The sequence below is a fragment of the Pecten maximus genome, chromosome 6, assembly GCF_902652985.1.
Source record: "Pecten maximus chromosome 6, xPecMax1.1, whole genome shotgun sequence".
In the NCBI taxonomy this organism is placed as follows: domain Eukaryota; kingdom Metazoa; phylum Mollusca; class Bivalvia; order Pectinida; family Pectinidae; genus Pecten; species Pecten maximus.
This window is the reverse complement of record NC_047020.1, coordinates 26006094-26026783: the sequence shown is the minus strand read 5'-3', so window position 1 is coordinate 26026783 and position 20690 is coordinate 26006094. Positions and strand designations below refer to the sequence as shown.

At 37.6% G+C, this 20690-nt stretch overlaps 1 protein-coding gene across 5 annotated transcripts in view; it reads right to left on the bottom strand.

Annotated features, from left to right (window-relative positions):
* Window positions 1-20690, bottom strand: part of LOC117329376 (allene oxide synthase-lipoxygenase protein-like) — a 64132-nt gene that overhangs the window by 19618 nt on the left and 23824 nt on the right. For 4 of the 5 annotated variants that reach the window (XM_033887299.1, XM_033887301.1, XM_033887304.1 and 1 more), the window contains exons 2-4: window positions 14635-14679; window positions 10286-10414; window positions 5615-5712 (exon numbers count right to left, since the gene is read on the bottom strand). In XM_033887299.1, coding sequence (XP_033743190.1) covers window positions 5615-5712; window positions 10286-10414; window positions 14635-14679 — 272 coding nt within the window. Of the gene's footprint in view, window positions 1-5614; window positions 5713-10285; window positions 10415-14634; window positions 14680-17445; window positions 18172-20690 lie in introns of those variants that run through there. The other variant, XM_033887300.1, reaches the window with a different exon arrangement.

Below are 20690 nucleotides of genomic sequence, written 5' to 3'. Positions count from 1 at the left end.
TACCAGGGGACATTATCCTAATGGTAGTTCTAGGGTACCAGGGGACATTATCCTAATGGTAGTTCTAGGGTACCAGGGGACATTATCCTAATGGTAGTTCTAGGGTACCAGAGGACATTATCCTAATGGTAGTTCTAGGGTACCAGGGGACATTATCCTAATGGTAGTTCTAGGGTACCAGGGGACATTATCCTAATGGTAGTTCTAGGGTACCAGGGGACATTATCCTAATGGTAGTTCTAGGGTACCAGGGGACATTATCCTAATGGTAGTTCTAGGGTACCAGGGGACATTATCCTAATGGTAGTTCTAGGGTGCCAGGGGATATCATCCTAATGGTAGTTCTAGGGTACCAGGGGACATTATCCTAATGGTAGTTCTAGGGTACCAGGGGACATTATCCTAATGGTAGTTCTAGGGTACCAGGGGACATTATCCTAATGGTAGTTCTAGGGTACCAGGGGACATTATCCTAATGGTAGTTCTAGGGTACCAGGGGACATTATCCTAATGGTAGTTCTAGGGTACCAGGGGACATTATCCTAATGGTAGTTCTAGGGTACCAGGGGACATTATCCTAATGGTAGTTCTAGGGTACCAGGGGACATTATCCTAATGGTAGTTCTAGGGTACCAGGGGACATTATCCTAATGGTAGTTCTAGGGTACCAGGGGACATTATCCTAATGGTAGTTCTGGGGTACCAGGGGACATTATCCTAATGGTAGTTCTAGGGTACCAGGGGACATTATCCTAATGGTAGTTCTAGGGGTACCAGAGGACATTATCCTAATGGTAGTTCTAGGGTGATAGGGGACATAATCCTAATGGTAGTTCTAGGGTGACAGGGGACATCATCCTAATGGTAGTTCTGGGGTACCAGGGATTTCTAATGTAGTTCAGGGTACCATGGACATTTCCTAATGGTAGTTCTAGGGTACCAGGGGACATTATCCTAATGGTAGTTCTAGGGTGATAGGGGACATTATCCTAATGGTAGTTCTAGGGTGACAGGGGACATTATCCTAATGGTAGTTCTAGGGGTACCAGGGGACATTATCCTAATGGTAGTTCTAGGGTGACAGGGGACATTATCCTAATGGTAGTTCTAGGGTACCAGGGGACATTATCCTAATGGTAGTTCTAGGGTGACAGGGGACATTATCCTAATGGTAGTTCTAGGGTGATAGGGGACATTATCCTAATGGTAGTTCTAGGGTGACAGGGGACATCATCCTAATGGTAGTTCTGGGTACCAGGGGACATTATCCTAATGGTAGTTCTAGGGTACCAGGGGACATTATCCTAATGGTAGTTCTAGGGTACCAGGGGACATTATCCTAATGGTAGTTCTAGGGTACCAGGGGACATTATCCTAATGGAAGTTTTAGGGTGACAGGGGACATTATCCTAATGGTAGTTCTAGGGTGACAGGGAACATTATCCTTATGGTAGTTCTAGGGTGCCAGGGGACATCATCCTAATTTTAGTAATGGTAGTTCTAGGGTGCCAGGGGATATCATCCTAATGGTAGTTCTGGGGTACCAGGGGACATTATCCTAATGGTAGTTCTGGAGTACCAGGGAACATTATCCTAATGGTAGTTCTGGAGTACCAGGGGACATTATCCTAATGGTAGTTCTGGGGTACCAGGGGACATTATCCTAATGGTAATTCTAGGGTGCCAGGGGACATCATCCTAATTTTAGTAATGGTAGTTCTAGGGTGACAGGGGACATTATCCTAATGGTAGTTCTGGGGTACCAGGGGACATCATCCTAATGGTAGTTCTAGGGTGACAGGGAACATTATCCTAATGGTAGTTCTAGGGTGCCAGGGGACATCATCCTAATGGTAGTTCTGGGGTACCAGGGGACATTATCCTAATGGTAGTTCTGGAGTACCAGGGAACATTATCCTAATGGTAGTTCTGGGGTACCAGGGGACATTATCCTAATGGTAGTTCTAGTGTGCCAGGGACATTATCCTAATGGTAGTTCTAGGGTGACAGGGGGCATTATCCTAATGGTAGTTCTAGGGTACCAGGGGACATTATCCTAATGGTAGTTCTAGGGTGACAGGGGACATTATCCTAATGGTAGTTCTAGGGTGACAGGGAACATTATCCTAATGGTAGTTCTGGGGTACCAGGGGATATTATCCTAATGGTAGTTCTGGGGTGACAGGGGACATTATCCTAATGGTAGTTCTAGGGTGACAGGGGACATCATCCTAATGATAGTTCTAGGGTACCAGGGGACATCATCCTAATGGTAGTTCTAGGGTACCAGGGGACATTATCCTAATGGTAGTTCTAGGGTGACAGGGGACATTATCCAAATGGTAGTTCTAGTGTGCCAGAGGACATCATCCTAAAGGTAGTTCTAGGGTGACAGGGGACATTATCCAAATGGTAGTTCTAGGGTGCCAGGGGACATCATCCTAATGTAGTTCTAGGGTGCCAGGGGACATCATCCTAATGGTAGTTCTAGTGTACCAGGGGACATTATCCTAATGGTAGTTCTAGGGTGACAGGGGACATCCTCCTAATGGTAGTTCTAGGGTGCCAGGGGACATCATCCTAATGGTAGTTCTAGGGTACCAGGGGACATTATCCTAATGGTAGTTCTAGGGTGACAGGGGACATTATCCAAATGGTAGTTCTAGTGTGCCAGAGGACATCATCCTAAAGGTAGTTCTAGGGTGACAGGGGACATTATCCAAATGGTAGTTCTAGTGTGCCAGAGGACATCATCCTAAAGGTAGTTCTAGGGTACCAGAGGACATCATCCTAAAGGTAGTTCTAGTGTGCCAGAGGACATTAATTAAGGTTAAAACCATTAACTCATATAAAACAGGATACAATGTACTCAGGGAAGCATTGTGAAAATCAGCAAGCTCGCTATAAGGACATTTAACTTCCTATTAGTTGGGACAGCAATTTGACAGGAGATCTCCAACACATTTTAAAGTCTGTCCAGTGGTTAGACAGGAGATCTCCAACACCACTTTAGATCTGTCCAGTGGTTGGACAGGAGATCTCCAACACAACTTTAGATCTGTCCAGCGATTGGACAGGAGATCTCCAACACAACTTTAGATCTGTCCAGCGATTGGACAGGAGATCTTCAACACAACTTTAGATCTGTCCAGCGATTGGACAGGAGATCTCCAACACAACTTTAGATCTGTCCAGTGGTTGGACAGGAGATCTCCAACACAACTTTAGATCTGTCCAGCGATTGGACAGGAGATCTCCAACACAACTTTAGATCTGTCCAGCGATTGGACAGGAGATCTCCAACACAACTTTAGATCTGCCCAGCGATAAGACAGGAGATCTCCAACACAACTTTAGATCTGTCCAGCGATTGGACAGGAGATCTCCAACACAACTTTAGATCTGCCCAGCGATTGGACAGGAGATCTCCAACACAACTTTAGGTCTGTCCAGCGATTGGACAGGAGATCTCCAACACAACTTTAGATCTGTCCAGCGGTTGGACAGGAGATAGTGTAAACAGCAGACTTACAGCAGTTGGACAGGAGATAGTGTAAACAACAGACTTGAGACTACATGTATTTAAATCAGACTCAGTGCCTGATCATGTGATGTCACTCAAAGACCGTTATAATAACTTACAACATGAGATGACATTCGTGTACTTTTACCGCTGATAAGCTTGATCTTCACCATTAAAATCATTTTCATGTCTGATATGAGATTTTTTGTTATCCAAGGCTTGTGTCAACATTTAATAAATGTCAATTCCAGGGTTATCAATGGGATCAATACCTCAGACTACACAGAAACTTACAAACCTCCAATGGTAGCATTCTCCCTACAGGATGGGAACGTTAAGTGAATTATACACACTCAAGTTATTTTCAAATCAGTGAGATCAGGCAGTTCTGTTACAAAATGATGAATCCTCCATTTATTCGTTACTTAAATATATCATTCATGATTACCTTGATCCACAGGTGACTCGTTTCATAATATAATAATTAATTTTTCTTTGTTTTCATGGTAAATACTCAAATGTGATTGGTCGAAAAATTCTTTTCATTCTTCTATGAAAGAAATTCCGAGAATTGCGCGAAAAATGTGACGTCACAATACGACAATTGACGTTGCGTATTGATTTGAGAAAAAAATCCCATTTAAAACCAGTAAAATTGTACATAAAACATGTTTTAGATTAGAAAATCATTTTCAAAAATTAATTATAAGTGTTGATGTCAATTATTTTATAGTTTCATCAGGGGTATGAAACAAATTTTGTTTGCAAACTTCTGTAAGAATCTGCTACGCGGATTCATACAGTTTGCAAACAAAATTTGTTTCATACCCCGATGAAACTAAAAAAAATGACATCAATGCTTAAATAATATATAAGAGCATAAATGAGATTTATATGTACTCATGTTTCTCTTTTTGTTACTTAAATGATATTAAATTCTCTATCCACAACGTACTACATGTATGCTTATAGATCCTCAATAGACATGCACATTTAGAATGATCAGTCAAATTTTAAAAACACATAAATTTCTATATAACTACCGGTATACATAATCTACCTCCCACATACATATAATGGATAAGTATTTTGATAGGAGTATGTAGCAATATTATTAAGGATCCAGGGTTTTTAATGGTAAATACGGTATATATGTATGACGTTTATCAGGCCTGTCTGGTTTCTGGTTAACACCCACACCTGAGGCATGTCAATTCTGTAATTTAATTACTAGTAGAAACACATATAGACTCTGGAGGCTTCACATTTTATCACTGAGTCAGGATATGGCTATCACATTTAAGATATAATGGAAATTAATTATTATAAAAAACAATTAGCCAAGAAAATCTATTACAGGAAATAAAGTCAGAGTAAGATGAACCTCACTTGCAGATATCCAATATTATACCCTGCCTGACGTTTCAATTTTGATTACCTAGCTCTAACACCTTAATCGTTTTTAATGCAACGATGACCTCCAACTAATGTGAACTGAGAAGTAAAAGTTTAAGGTAGCAAATTATGATGTAAATATAAAACACCAAATGCACTTGATTTTTATTCGTAGGTCTTCAAGTGTTACACCTTGTTGATACAGTATAGGGTTTGGGCCTAATTTTTTTTTTCTATCAATACTAACCAGAAGCAGACGTCTGGTGTTATTGTGTTTAGAGGAATGAAGCAAGGTAATCTAAAAAAATATTTGGTGGAAAAAGTTAATTAGTAAGAAATAACGGAACTGCTTCACTTAATAATGGCCATTGTTAAGTGAAGTGCCCTGTACTACTCTTTGTTTTTGTTTTATCATGTTTTGTGAAATGATTAAGCTTAAAATGATTAAAAAATTAATTTAAGATAAGTCAATTGAAAACAAATTATAAGGTGGCTTCATCACTTTACAATAGGGGGGTTCATTTCATCATAATGGTGAAACGAACAGCAATTAAGATGACAATAGCCACACCGGTGCAATTCTTTCAATTCATGTCCATCATAAAAAACAAGAGTTGACTCAAGTGAGAACAACTGTAATATTTGCGCTACATTGCTGAATGCCTGGAAATTAAATCAGTCATATTAGACACTTACTTTTCTGGAATGTTGGTGCACAGATTGATTACGGAATGGTTCATGTTAGCACTTCTCTGGAGTCCGAAAAATATGTCATTGCTCCATCTAGTGGCACTCTGCAAAGAAAAAATGACTCTTAATGAAAACATTTAAAATGAATGTTTATTCATAGTTTGTCCATTTACACACATATATGGCAGTGCTTTTCAAAGAACTGCAGACATTTTCTTTCATGTCTTATATTCTTTCATGTTAAGATATAAGAATTAATGCATTAAAATTATCAAATTCAAATTTTAGAAAAGCTCTTTGATAAGCCGATGACAAAAGTTTGCATGATTTGATATTGAATCCCTGTAAAGATTTTTTGTTTGAAGAGCACTCAAAACAAAATGACTTTACTATGGCTTTTAACAGTCTCCTTTGGGAACTTCAAAATCCCAATGCCTCCATCATCACAATGTACATAGAACAATATTTTTTCAGTATTCTAATTGCAGCATAAAAATAGAATTTTCCCTTCTTTCATATCTTTAACCAATCAAATATTCAACTAAACCTAATATAACAGACCCTCCTGGATCTTTTTTATGCCCCTATTACAGTGTATGTCCTTGTTAGTATCTATACAAACTAAAGCACTTTCAGCAAAAAAAAAATCTCTAAACCTAGGAATATTGGCCAACAAGGGCCCGTTGGAGGGCCACAACATACGCCCGCCGCAATATTTGACACTTGGAAGGGGGTAGTTTCACAGGTTGTAATGCTTTAAAATGAAGTATCATTGTTGGAAAGTTGGAAGGAGATATTGATACACATAATGGTGTGTAGTCGAAACCGAAGGGCAACTTTAAATGATGAGATGTATATATGTTGCAAATATGGGAAACCTTGGTTTAGACATAACAACACAAAAATTAGTTCACATGTTTATATACAGAATATACAGAGCGTGGGTCAGGTAGTATTGAAGTTATGGTCCGGATAAGTAAAATCATCAAAGGGCAATAACTTCGCTAATAAGGGGGTAAGGGGCATAATTTTGGTATGTGACACTCCAGCTCATCTAGATGTATATTTGTGTTAAGTATGGAGAGCTCAACACCATATGTGCCCGAAGTAAAATCATCAAAGAGGAATAACTCCACAAATACGGGGGTAAGGGGCATGATTTTGGTATGCCACACTCCGGCTCATCAATATGTATATTTGTGTCAGGTATGGAGAGCCTGGGTCGAGTAATACTGGAGTTATGGTCCGGAGAAGTAAAATCATCAAAGGGGAATAACTCCGCAAATACAGGGGTAAGGGGCATGATTTTGGTATGTGACACTCCGGCTCATCAATATGTATATTTGTGTCAAGTATGGAGAGCCTGGGTTGAGTAGTATAAAAGCCACAAACAATTAACCCAACAGTTTGTAGTCGATATTTAGAATCATTGTCACAAACTGAAATAATAACGTTCCCGAATCTATAACCTAAAGTTTTCTGTCCAAAAATAATTATTTTTTTAGCATTCAAACATTTTGATGCAATAAAAAAATTTATTCTTACAAGCAAATGTCTGCAAGACATAAATGGCCCCTGCTGCCACTTGACTCCCTGTTCACAGTTCAGTGAGGATTGCACCAGCAGTTCCTGAGATTAGCTACTTACATTGCATTGGGATGGGATACGATGCAACGTGATGCAGCAGGATGATATGGGACGGGACAGGACAGACATGGGTAACACTACATGCCCCCCCCCCCCCCCCCCCCTCCCCCCACCCAGGAATATTTATGTGAAAACATAATAAATGGACGGATATAGTCAGAATTCCATACTTGTCATTGTTTATTATGTGTGTTTTATAAAAATTTACATCTCCACGATCATAATTTAAAATACAGTCTGAGAAACGTTAAAGGCTGTGTGTGTGTAAATATCATCACAGAGAAATACTACAGGCCATAATGATTATAAACCATAAAAATAACTGAAGGATATAATTATGTTCATATACATGTAAGGTCTCATAAACAAATACCCTGATTTTATCTGGCATGTGTTTTTTTTAGTCCTATAAATGATTATTTATTTCTATGATATGATCCAGGCTAGTGAACAATAGCTATGTATAGCTTTAATACACAAGTTTACAGTCAACAGGAAATCCCATGTCTCTGTATATTGAGGTAAGACATGTCAAACATACAATGTATAGCACTTCTTGATACTACATGTATATTATATTGGGTAACTTACACACGTTTTAAAACATTTGTAATCCTGCAATAAAGATCTGGGTACATTTTGTTTCAATGTCACAAGTAATTTTTTTAATATCAACTTTAAAAACCTAACAAACAAACAATAAGACCTCCCTGTTTGGAATTTTAAAAATCCAGTAAGATATAAAGGACAGATATATATATATGTAGTTTGTCAAAAAGGCTCTAGAATCTCAAGTCATTTAATTTCTCAGTCTGAGGCTTGAAAGTTATCAGCTTAAAAAGTTGGCACTATAATATTTACACAAAGATGCAATGTAAAACTAGTTGGCGTTTATATGGTTGTATAATATTTACACAAAGATGCAATGTAAAACTAGTTGGCGTTTATATGGTTGTATAATATTTACACAAAGATGCATGTTGTATAACCAGAGGTGTATTGTGTACTGTACAGAGTATGGGCCCTATCTAGCTGGCAGGCTTCTTAACAAACAGTAAATCTGATGGTGGCATTTTGGATACACATTAATATCTTACTGTCTATCTTTTCAACCACATAAATGATTAGCTTTGATAATCAGACCTTAAAGCACACAAATTTGAAATTTTTACCTGATTCACTAACAGCCATCAGGAGATACGTTTTAAGAAAAAAAAAATTCTGGTTGCATAATGATACTTACGCATCGAGGCAAAGAATTTAACATGGCACCACAAAACCATCAAACTTACTTATCTGATGTATACACGGTGACTTACATTCTCATCATAACTGATATGCATGACAAGTTTATATACAAATGAATACAGTAATTCTAGAGCTCCCTAACAAGCTTTAATTTTCGGTCAAGGTCATATACCTTGACCTTTGCCCTGATTTAAACATTTAAACCCCATCCCCCAGTGACACTGAAATTAATTTGGTCAAGGTAATTCATTTTTTGATGCTGAAAGCCTTCCACTTCAGATATCCTTCGAAGCTAATGGCTACATAGTGTATAGCATTTTATTCTTGAAAGGTATTTAAGCATTGAACTGTTACCAAATGGTAGTATACAGTCGATATGAATACAATTTGGGTGACAGATAAATAGAATGTCGCCCATTAGGGCGACATGAAATATTTATCTGTCATCCAAATTGTATTCATATCGACTGTATACTACCATTTGGTAACAGTTCAATGCTTATATTTACATTCATAAAGATTTTTTATTTACTGTAGGTTATGACGCGTTTAAATTTGCCGCTTACCCTATCACTGACGTCTTCAAGTTCAAATACCGGAACAGCGAAATTTCCAGAAGAAATGATATAGTCCCTCATGACGTTATTAATAGCAAACACATAAAGTGGTTTTTGCACAAATTTGGCTTTATTTTATATTTCATATACGTGTGTAGGTATCGTCAAATTGTTCATAATTACATAATTTCTGATTGTTTAAAATTGAAACCGTTTTTATGCGCAATGATGTACGATTAACATTTAGAAGTGATGCGGCGTTGAACGGGCATTGCACAGGACAGACTCGATTCCTCGGAAACACTTATGTTTCTGGTATTGACTGGATTTACGTTATTTTCAGAAGAATAACAGCTCTTAATTCTGAATGAAAGTTGTCTTGATAGTAGGTGAAAACGATTCCAAGGATATTTCGTTCGAAACAGATTCCAGTCTAACCGGTCACATCAGTGTCGCTAACTTAGCAGACGATTTCAACTTCACAGGGGCTCGATTTGTAAGGTAGGCCTTTGTTATCAGTGAATAATCACAAAACTAAAATCCAGCAGGCATATACATACACAACCGGAAACTATGTTGATACTCTCGATTTTTTTTACAAGATTTTTTTTTTATAAATACTTGACTTTTAATGTTGTCGTGTCTTTCATTTCTGAAAATTTGGAAACGTGCCCCTGTGAGTGTGACGACATTGACAATTTGATAATTTCGTATAGATCAAGAATGGCGCTTATAGTAATTTCGTGTTGACTACATTTTTAGTATTATAAAATTATACTCTCATAACTTGTGACATTGCTTTATGTTTTGTTGTGGCTTCTGTTAATAAATGCTAGCATTCGAAAGCTCTCTAGGCCGAAAGTAACTGGCGGACATTGTTAAACCTACAACACCTGGAGCTGTATTCCTCCACTGACCGAATCACTGTAAATTGTAGTATACAGTCTCATGAATACAATTTGGTTTACTAACGACATATAGGAAAATGCAACACAGAATGTAAATATATTGATTTGAATACCAGGTATATATGATATATTATTTTAAAGAAATTTAAACTGACTATTTATTAATAATTCATCATGAAAAATCCTTTCCCAGAATATTTTTAAAACAATCCACAGAGTTAATCATTTATAAGGTCAAGTTGTATTTGATTACAGGTAGTTTTACCTGAGGTAAGGATGATATATTAACTCCTTCTGAGTTTATGTAAATCACTTACCGCTGGCTCCTTAAGGATCTCTGATGTGTACACATTTTTCAGGTGAGACAGACTTTCCCAGGTGCCACTCACTAAACTGATGATCTTGCTCTGAGCAATCATTTTGATCTTCCTCGTTGCAATGTTCCACTATAAAGAGAAAGAAAAAAAATCATACAAATGATGAAATTAAATGAAGCTAGGAGTAGTTTAGATTACTTTATGTGTACTGATCATATACAAAGTTTCAGTGGAATCATTCCAGTGATTATTACTGATAACAGAACAAATTATTTGAGTTAAAGGGAGATAATCACTTAGGATAAGAAAAGGTATAATTTTAAGAAAAGATTAACTACAGGAAATGCAGTAGGAGATTAACTACAGATGTAACAGGAGATTAACTACAGATGTAACAGGAGATTATGTACAGATGTAACAGGAGATTATGTAAAGATGTAACAGGATATTAACTACAGGAGATTATGTACAGATGTAACAGGAGATTAACTACAGATGGTAACAGGGGATTAACTACAGATGTAACAGGAGATTAACTACAGATGTAACAGGAGATTAACTACAGATGTAACAGGAGATTAACTACAGATGTAACAGGATATTAACTACAGATGTAACAGGAGATTAACTACAGGACATTATGTACAGATATAACAGGGGACTAACTACAGATGTAACAGGGGATTAACTACAGATGTAACAGGGGATTAACTACAGATACAACAGGGGATTAACTACAGATGTAACAGATTAACTTCATATGTAACAGGAGATTAACTACAGATGTAACAGGGGATTAACTACAGATGTAACAGATTAACTACAGATATAACAGGGTATTAACTACAGATGTAACAGATTAACTACAGATGTAACAGAAGATTAACTACAGATGTAACAGAAGATTAACTACAGATGTAACAGAAGATTAACTACAGATGTAACAGATTAACTACAGATATAACAGGGGATTAACTACAGATGTAACAGATTAACTACAGGTGTAACAGGAGATTAACTACAGATGTAACAGATTAACTACAGATATAACAGGGGATTAACTACAGATGTAACAGATTAACTACAGATGTAACTGATTAACTATAGATGTAACAGGGGATTAACTACAAATGTAACAGGAGATTAACTACAGATGTAACAGGGGATTAACTGCACATGTAACAGATTAACTACAGCTACATATAAGGTCCCAGGTTGGTAATTTATATGAGTTTATAATTATTTAGTAGCATGATTGTTTCAATAAGCTTAATTGAAATAAACTGGCATTTTAATTTCTTTGATACTGCATGATTATCATTTTCACAAGAATATATGTTTCACTTAATATCTATGTGGCATGTACCTGGGGTAAGTAATCATGAAAATCTGCTCTGATGTGCACTTAACCATTAATTACAATTAATTGATGATAATTACCTTATACAATGTACAAGTATTATAGAAGATGTAAAAATATATGATTGGGCCTAATTGGATTGGACTAAGAACCTCCAACCTCAACACTCTGATGAGGGGCTTGAGCAAGTCTATGAGCTCAAACAAATATCGCAAAAAAAAAGTTCTAAAATTATTTTAAAACTAAGCGTGTAACGTGAATCAATTAACCCCTAGTTAAACCCAGCAGCTGGATACAAATAAACAGGAGTTCACCCTCCCTCAGACGGAAGTTTTATATGACTATAATATACCACATAGGTTTCTGTGTAGTCATTTAATGCCTTGTCTGAGTACATATATCTTTCACATATAAAAATCACAGTTTTAATCCTGGCAAAATACATACAAAATTAAGCCATAATGTAGTGTGCTCCTTATGATCCCACTTCCATGCCTCGGGGAGGGGGAATTGGGAGTATTACGAGCATCCTTGAAGGGGAAGAGGGTGGCTGGTTGGTAATTGGGAGTGGTATTGATATACATGACACATACATAGTGTGAGGTATTCTAGAGACACTGTAGTTATATAAGATGATTTTACAGATGTAGCACTGCCAGAGATCACAGACTGATAACACATATATTACACCTGTCTGCTCAGCTGTACCAAACCTAGCCATCAATCCATGCCTCAACCTCTTATTTCATGCATGTACAGGTTTTATGAGAGTGATGAAGAATGTGCATTTTAACATTCTGTAAACTGTGTATTAAGGTTATACTTACTCTAAACTTAATGTTAAAAGCACTCAGATGGAAAAAATTTATAGATCTATAATTACAACCCATAAAATTCCATCATCAACCACAATAACCTAATAACAACTTCAAATGCTATATTACATGTAGTCATAAATTCCACCAAATGCATAACTAGATCTTTTATAAACTCTCTTATTTTGGAACATTAAGAATGTCAATCCTTTGAATTCAGAACATGCACAATATTAATTTTACAAATATGTTAGGTTTTTATAAAAGAAAACATCTAAAGCATATTATAACCCTAATGAGGCCTAGAAAAAAAAATGTTGTGTTTCCCCTTTCCCGACCGACCCTAATTTTAGGCCACCGACCCTAATTTTTTTTTGTTTGAAATACTGAAAATCCGGAAATTTTCGTAAATTTAGCCCGTTTTCCGTTTTATTATTATACACACCCAAGTCTTATAAACGCTTGTATATGACGGGCACTGGTTTTAAAGCGTATTGATGACCTCGATGTTCAAAAAACATGGCGGCTTTTTGCACGCCGTCGTCTGTTTTGGCACTGACGATAAAAAAATGTAAACACATGGACGAAAAGCGAATTATGACATCACTGCCGCATACAACGCTATGTGGAGATATATTTTATAGATATCACGAAAAAATTGTAAAAGGTGATTGTGTTATATTGGGGAGGGAGGTTGATCAGGAATTAAAGAAACAATATAAAACTGTTCTGCCCGTGTGTCTAGAATGTCTCGAACATGAACAGCCTCCATGTTATCGTCCATACGGAAAAAAATCGAAGAGTGGAAACTCTCAATAAACTTCGTTTATAATGACATGGTTTTACTGTTCTGACTATTAATATGATGCTCCTATTTGAGATTATCTGAAAAGAGATAACAAACACTGCAAATAAAGTTTGATATACTTTTAATATCATTTTCATCTCCCAATACATTGCATTTCAAAATGAAGTTAGGTAGAAGAATGATCAAACACTGAAATATAATGATATTGAAATGATATATACAGCATATATAAATATTCAAATATGAACATTTGATTATTTATTTAAAAAAAAAAGATAAAAAAAAAAAAAATCCCTACCTACCTACCCTAATTTTTTGAGAGACGAAAGGGGAAACACAACATTTTTTTTCCTTGGCCTGATCAATGTATTCCCCTCAAGCTGTGGTTTATGTTTGGTACCAACTCCTCTCCTCTTGTTATTGTCCACAAATATGTGAAATAACCAGGTATCTATGAATTCAATCACTTAAAATTACAGTGGAGGAATCACAGAAATCTATCTGTCGCTCCTGACAGAAAGTTCTGTGATAAGATGGCAGATCTAAGAGGTTTGTCACAGGAAACTCTACCTACAGTAACTCCTGAGATCTGAGATCTTTGTCACAGGAAACTCTACCTACAGTAACTCCTGAGATCTTTGTAACAGGAAACTCTACCTTCAGTAGTTCCTGAGATCTGAGATCTTTGTCACAGGAAACTCTACCTACAGTAGCTCCTGAGATCTGAGATCTTTGTCACAGGAAACTCTACCTACAGTAACTCCTGAGATCTTTGTAACAGGAAACTCTACCTTCAGTAGTTCCTGAGATCTGAGATCTTTGTCACAGGAAACTCTACCTACAGTAGCTCCTGAGATCTGAGATCTTTGTCACATGATTACTACCTACAGTAGCTCCTGAGATCTGAGATCTTTGTCACAGGAAACTCTACCTACAGTAACTCCTGAGATCTTTGTCACAGGAAACTCTACCTTCAGTAGTTCCTGAGATCTGATATCTTTGTCACATGATTACTACCTACAGTAACTCCTGAGATCTGAGATCTTTGTCACAGGAAACTCTACCTACAGTAACTCCTTAGATCTGAGATCTTTGTCACAGGAAACTCTACCTTCAGTAGTTCCTGAGATCTGAGATCTTTGTCACAGGAAACTCTACCTACAGTAACTCCTTAGATCTGAGATCTTTGTCACAGGAAACTCTACCTACAGTAGCTCCTGAGATCTAAGATCTTTGTCACGGGAAACTCTACCTACAGTAACTCCTGAGATCTGAGATCTTTATCACAGGAAACCTACAGGGAAGGGAGTTAAGCAGTAACATTGTAATTGTCTGGTATACAGTTAAACATCACACAGATACTTACTTTGTAATCAAAGGAAAACTGTTCATCATCTGGAATTTGTTTAACCTGAAACATAAAAAATGGTTACTTTTCAATCATCCGAGGCCAACAGAATACATATGGTAATTTTGACCAGAGAAAGCAAAGCAACATAAGCTTTTTACAGTGTACATATCAAGTCCAGACGTCTGATACCAGAGAACCTCCAGCAGACAGTCAAACTTGTATAACTAATTCAATGAAATGTTGAACAGGATTCATTTACTTTCATTTTGCAGTCTACCATGTAAATATTATGTACTTTCGAAATGGTTGTTGTGTTTGGTAGGACAAATAGTACACGAAACTGAATATATAGAGGTATAATGACCCCGTGTTTGTTATTGGGGTAGAGATTAGAATATCTACTGTGGGTCATTGATGGAGTTGATTTCAGAATAAACCAAATACACAAAATACTCTCAAAAATATCAAGTATATTTTACACACATAGCTAAATCAGAAAAAAGTTACTTCGGGAAGCTGGTTTTTTTTGTTTTTTTGTTGGTTTTTTTGGGGGGTGGGGGGTGGGGAAGCTGTTTTTTTTTTGTTTTTTTGTTTGTTTTTTTTTTGGGGGGGGGGGGGGGGTTGCGAAAAGGTTATCTCTTAAAAGTTAATGGCTGCAGGTGAAAATGATTCCTATAAGAATTTTTTTTATCAAGGTCTTTCATTTCAGAATTTATTATAATGCAGATTTAGAGGCAAAAGGAATATCCAGGTAGCCTAGAATATGTTAACTATATACTTTAGAAGAAAGAGAAAGTAGTGAGAACATTGATCTCTTGTAAACTTTTTTTATATAATTTGGAGAAACTCATGATATCAAATACATTTTGTAATATCCAAATTGAGAAATCCTGATCAACAAACGTCACAGTGTAATAGACTGATAAAACTTTGGTAAGGTTTGTTGGTTCTGAGGTCTCTCCACATATTAATGTGATCAGTTGATGTCATATCACAGGCCAACCCACCTCTCCCTCCCAATCACAGGCCAACCCACCTCTCCCTCCCAGTCACAGGCCAACCCATCTCTCCCTCCCAATCACAGGCCAACCCATCTCTCCCTCCAATCACAGGCCAACCCACCTCTCCCTCCAATCACAGGCCAACCCACCTCTCCCTCCAAATCACAGGCCAACCCACCTCTCCCTCCCAATCACAGGCCAACCCATCTCTCCCTCCCAATCACAGGCCAACCCACCTCTCCCTCCCAATCACAGGCCAACCCATCTCTCCCTCCCAATCACAGGCCAACCCATCTCTCCCTCCCAATCACAGGCCAACCCATCTCTCCCTCCCAATGTCCCATGGTTTGGTTGTCGGGTAACCACAGTGAATCAACTCATAGACATGACGACTTATAATTCAATAAATTTGTTTACATTGTCAATCATGTCTAAATTACTGAATCACTGGTAATCACCATTTTGTTATTGCGAACATTATATATAACATCCTCTGATAGCTTTCAACATAACATCTTCTGTCTGATGTACAAATGTGACTATATTTTCTATAGGATGGTAATAATCCAGTCAAATTCTTATCAAAAACTGATATTTTTAAATGATCTAATTTATGGTATTTTCTATGATAAACACATGTATTATTAACAGTAATTCATACTGATGACAATTAAGTCAGATTTTTATCTGCTAAAACAAACATGAGCAATCCCCACCACAGGGACGTGTTAGGAATGTTATGCGTAAGGACTGTAGGGTAGGTCATTTTGTGTCATGCCCCTGTGATTCCTGCACAAACCATACCTATACACAGAGGTACTATAGAACATATAGTAAATACACTAATAAGGTTTCATCAGTTTCCCCAGCTGAGTGTAATCAATCACGCTGTCTGTTGCATGTCCTTTAGCAAACAGTGATGTTTATACAGGAAAATGAACATAAAAGATGTCCCAACATTTTACAACAGATGTATAACTAACTATTCATACATAAAACTGTGACTAATAGACAATGAGAAGGCAGAATACCCTCAATAGGATATGTATATAGTGGAACAACAACATATCCTAATGGGCAATGTTAAACGCTTATAGCAATATTAAATAATCAGCATCCTATAAGTATCAAATGATTAATGACAAAATCTGCAAAACTTCTTGTGACAGACGGATGACAGGTACGACAATACTAATTAATAAACTAAAACATCAATCATACAATGAAGGTTTAACATCAATGCATAAAGTGTGATGAGAGGGGGGAGGGGGGAGGGGGAGTCTCTTAAAGTCTACACCATGACGTCACAACATATTTAGGAATGCGTTAGGTGGTAGGCGTAGTCATCATTATGATCTGTGTATCGATTCAATTTCTATTTACAGGTAAGTCAAATTTCCGGCTATCATATTACAGACGCTTATATTTTTATGTGCTGTATGTACTAAATGACCAAGCCGGATTAATTGAAAATAAACGGTAGCTGATAGCAGATTAAATAAAGTAGTAGAAATATTCATAGCAGTACTTTTAAGTCCCTAAAACTTACGTAAACATATACAGCTGTATTAAGTAATTGCAAGTTTGGTAGTTTACTTTCGATTTCATGCTGTGCATTGTTACGTACCATGTATTATAGGTGTGAAATGACAACTTTGAAGTTGAGCATGATGTCGTTTTCGAACGCTTTTTAAAGTCACTGTCAAATATATGGAAAACAGAAAATAACAGGGAAAAATATGTTGTAATTAACCACTAAGAGGATATCAAACCGGGACGAATAGCATTCATGTAAACGTAAAACTGGACCTTGAACCACGACTACCTGAGCGGGCATGCCCTGAGACTTGACTCCGATTGCATATAGCTCCTGTTTGTCTGCGAGTTCCATTGTCCTCTGGTCATTGTTGTCATCAAATTGCGGTAATGAAGTATCTAGATGACGGATGACATAGTGGTACCCGGGCTTTATCCAACGATACACTGGGAAAACGAACATCCGTTTCGTCGATTTACTCTCAACCATAATTCTATCAACGTACCAGGCATCCCCCAGTCCACTACTATCCCTCCAAAACTCCACCTTGGACACAGAATCAAAATGTTTAAGGTTTTTGACAGAAAACGTGTCTGTACTTCCACTTTCGAAGTCATTCCTGAACCAGTTATCAAGTGGGTACTCTTCGGATTTCCCGCCATTTTGGTCATACAGAACTAATGTTACGTTGGCGTCCGTACCCGCTCCCTTCCGGTCTCCTGTTCGGACATATACGTAAAAATCCGTTACCTCTTCCGTCCCGAAACAGTTTCCCATGGCTGGTCTGCCAAATGTCACACAATCAAACGACACACCTGTACAATACTACATACACCTGTGTTTGTACACACGGCTATTTAACACATAGAAGATATCTTATCCAACGGCTCATAAACTACAGACGACAGTACACATATCGTCAACTGGGGCATACCGCATATGTACATGTTTTTCTAACTCCACGTGTCTTCCGATAATTTAATACTGGTACCCAGGTAAACGTCCAACATGAAATATGCGAGAAATCCGGTTTACCCGAAACCTTCCGAAATCATTCAATATAGCTTACAGGCTTGTACCCTTGGCTATTTTTAAATCTGATGTATAAAAATATACTTAATACACCCGCACAAAGTCGGCATAAGACCATCTCACGACGTAGGGCAAGGCTCAGTTAGCAAGCACAATGTGAGCGCGTATATATCCTTCGACCCCATCCTGACTCGGATTAAATATGAACTCAATATCGTCATCTCCCCTCCCCCGGGACAGACATATTCAATTATCACGGATTGCATTGGATACGACGTCTCTGCTTCATATCCTGAACCTTTATCTCAATTTCCTACTTCGGATTTTCAATCTGCAGTAATGTCGTTTGTTGTTACAATGCAAGAAATAGTTTGAATGATTCGAAACGCTAGAATAAGCAAATGTAATTGTTTCATAAATTGAGAATTTCCACAGTAGAGTCTCATACGGCTATTGTCTGGTAATCTAGCCTGTTCTATGTAAACAGAACAGAACAGGTACTAAACAACAATTTAACAGTTATAATTCTGGAATATTTGTTCCTGACTCGTAATGTCATCGTGACAATGGTTATATATGTTCCAGGTCGAAAGGTGAACGGATGAGAAAAACGTGAGTTAAATCGTGTTATGTAAACAATATCAATTCGTTCTATACAAATTTTCTCATCCGGTCTCTTAATCATAGTCCTAAAAACTGACATTTAAATCTTCTACCAAAATCTTGTTTGACTACTAGCACGTCCGGTTCCTATTTCAGGAAATACCACATTTGTTACGCCTTTTTTTTTTTAGATATTAAGAAATTGCTACTCGTAAAGAAAAAAACGGCTTACAAATCCCGGATAAATGACTTAAAATGTGCTCAATACACTCCCCGCTGAAATCTATACTTTTACTGAAAAACATCCAACCATAAGATCAATTGGCCGAAGTAAATTCGCGAAACATCCGGTCTATCGGGATGAACTTTCGCGTATGTTTGTAAGTATTCAGTCAGGGTTCAATTGTAGCACCAGTTTACATTTCAGTGTTTCATTAACCAACGTGGAGGAGAGCACCAATAAACCCACTGTTATATACAATTTCACATTCAACATTCCCCAGATCAACGAACTTCACGGGTTAGCGTATGGCCTCAACTTCACGGGTCAGCGTATGACCTCAACTTCACGGGTCAGCGTATGACCTCAACTTCACGGGTCAGCGTATGGCCTCAACTTCACGGGTCAGCGTATGACCTCAACTTCACGGGTCAGCGTATGGCTTCAACTTCACGGGTCAGCGTATGGCCTCGATTTCAATCTTCTGTCTTTTTTCAGATTGAAACTGGCAAATGAAGTTTGAATTTCAATAGTTACAATAATATGGAGAGGTATTGGTATAAAAAATGTAAAAGCTTAGTATAGTGTCGACAGGAAATGGAATGTTACTAAGGTAACATTCCAAAATGGAATGTTACTAAGGTAACATTCCATTTCCTGTCGCCGTCACCGGAAATGTATCCTTACGCAGATGTATTTTGATTTAACCGAAAGACACCTGTTGATCGGATATTGCAATCTTTTGAGTTACAACATGTAGACATTATTTTACTTCACATGTTTTTCAGCTTCGAAAGCAACAGTCAAAGCAGCATAGAAACAACGTTCCCAATCATCACGAGACAGCTAACTATGGACAAAAAAGTACAGAAACAATGGTCCCAAATAGCACGAGACCGGTAACCATGGACAAAAAGGTCCGTAGTAACATGGTACAAAAGTCCGTAAACCATGGTCCCAAACATCACAAGACCGACAACTATGGACAAAAGTCCCTAAACCACGGTCCCAAACATCACAAGACCGACAACTATGGACAAAAGTCCCTAAACCACGGTCCCAAACATCACGACCGATAACCATGGAAAAAGAAGTCCGTAAACAACGGTCCCAAACATCACGAGACAGATAACCATGGTCAAAATTCCTAGAGAACAGGAATGGTTCAAACTGCTGAAGACCCATGACCAACCTCCATGAGAACCGTGTTCCAAACACTCGTCGAACCATTGAACAAACATTCCGGGAACTTTTTGACGAACACCTCGGGAACCAAGGTCAAAATTCTTCAAGACACATGGTCCAAACACTTCGAGAACAACAGTCCAAACTACTCGAAACCCGCGTGGTCTCGATACTTCGTAGACAACCCAGGGAGATACAGGTATTTTGTGTGCCTCGTTGTCTTTACGACTCAGTTGATGATCATGCTGATTGGAAGGTAATTAAATTTACTTGAACTAGGTGACGGTTCCTATACCGTATACCTAGCAACAGACAGAGTCATGTAGGCGATAATGATATCTATCGACCAATCAGACGGTCCGTTATAAACCGCTCTAAGATACATAACCTACTTCCGCTTCCACTTTTGGTCCATTTTATCATCTTATAAATCATTGTTAAACGACAAAAGGATAACATATTATGTTTATATTTAAGGGTTCTAAACTAATTA